Genomic DNA, 1688 nt, shown 5'->3' with positions numbered 1-1688 from the left:
ATTTAAAGGTGTGTTACTTGGCCCAGTACCCACATGTGGTAAAAATGTCATGACAATCCGTCCACAAGTGTTTGAGTAATGTTGTCCACAGACAGAACGACAGACAGACAGACGGACGGACGGACGGACGGACGGACGGACGGACGGACGGACGGACGGACGGACGGACGGACAGACAGACGCAACCAAAAACATTACCTCGCCCTTGGCGGGGGGAAAAAGAAAACCCTCACCAAAACTCTAATCATTTGACTTTGAAATAAAAAGAAAACTGTAAATGAGCCGACTCTGATGATCAAACGTCTGTTGCTCTAAACATTACTGAAAAATTCCAACTTGTTATTTGTCGTTTTAAAATATTGACAGAATACTACATTAATTCAATCATTTTATTTTTGGAAGAAATAAAATTATTTTAGATTTTAAATATCTGTGGGGCCAGATGAAGTGTTCAGGAGGGCCAGATTGGGCCCACAGGCCTTGAATTTGACACATTTGAACTAACACTCTAAAGGAAAAATGAGACTATCTCTGCTGCTCCATGCTGCTCTCTAGAGCCAGGATGAACATACATCGTATTTATTTGTAACTTTATAGACAAAACAAAAAGGAAAGTGGCTCTGGTTGCATTTAAAAGTTCTGACCCTGTTTCCCAGATAAACACAACTATTTTGAGCTATCATTTTATCAAGTCTAGTTTTTTTTTTGTTTGTTTTAATCTTGTTACAGTTATAACAGCCTGACAGAGGTGGAGGGCTCAGAATTCAAGTCTCTGCGACAGCTGGAGATGCTGATGTTGCATGGAAACGACATCAACATGGTTCACTATGGGGCCTTCTACAGTCTGAGGTCCCTGCAGGTAGGCTTCTGCTCTGAATGTGAAGATATGTGGAAAAGTATGGGAAATGCTTGGTTGCAGTAAAGCAAAGACAAAATGCAAAAGTAATAATAATAATAAAACAAATTCTTCAAACTTTTCCACAAAAACCTACAAGGTCCACAGCTCAGGCAGATTGAAACCTCAAGGTCTAAACAGAAAAGTGGACTTAGGGATTTTCTCTATAAAACTGGAAAAATAATTGGGCGGCTGTGGCAGAGTGGTTAGGGGAGTCGTCCTGGTCCAATTGTTGTAAGTAAGTAAGTAGTAAGTAAAGGTACTGTACAATCATTAACAGTTTAAAAATAGTGGAAAGACTAAAATGAAACACGAAAATTTAATTAAACATAAGCAACGAAAATTGAAACATCAAATCAAGAATTAATTTCTAAAATTGTAAATCAAACATAAGGTCAATGCAGGGCAAAATATACAGTAATACACAAAAACACAATGAATGTGAGACAGAAAAATATAGTGTATGTTCAATAATAAAAAAAAAAAACAACAACAAAGATTAGTCAAGCATTCACTATGGAGGTAGGCCGGCATTTATGGTGAAATGAATAGCTAAACACTTGAGAGAAAAAGTGAGTATTTAGGAGTTTCTTGAAAGAGACAATGGGCCTCATGGAAGAACATGTTCGTATTCTTATCCTAAATTTCTCTTACTTTTGTTCGTACAAAGGGTTCGTACGAACATGTCACGTCAGATTCAACAAACTCTTCTATCTGAAAAGAGTGTAAATGAGCTATGTAAATTACACCTGTTCGTATCCAGCTGCTCGTGCACGCAAGAGGAGATTAGCAT

General features: G+C 37.9%; 1 protein-coding gene across 1 annotated transcript in view; it reads left to right on the top strand.

Moving 5' to 3' along the window:
- Positions 1-1688, top strand: part of si:ch211-159i8.4 (matrix-remodeling-associated protein 5) — a gene marked incomplete in the record, with an annotated part of 61229 nt that overhangs the window by 28670 nt on the left and 30871 nt on the right. The window contains 1 exon segment of the mRNA XM_014027564.1: positions 730-859. Coding sequence (XP_013883018.1) covers positions 730-859 — 130 coding nt within the window.

This window comes from Austrofundulus limnaeus, unplaced genomic scaffold (genome assembly GCF_001266775.1).
Source record: "Austrofundulus limnaeus strain Quisiro unplaced genomic scaffold, Austrofundulus_limnaeus-1.0 Scaffold663, whole genome shotgun sequence".
In the NCBI taxonomy this organism is placed as follows: domain Eukaryota; kingdom Metazoa; phylum Chordata; class Actinopteri; order Cyprinodontiformes; family Rivulidae; genus Austrofundulus; species Austrofundulus limnaeus.
Note: the sequence above shows the minus strand (reverse complement) of the source record. Positions and strands in the feature narration are given on the sequence as shown.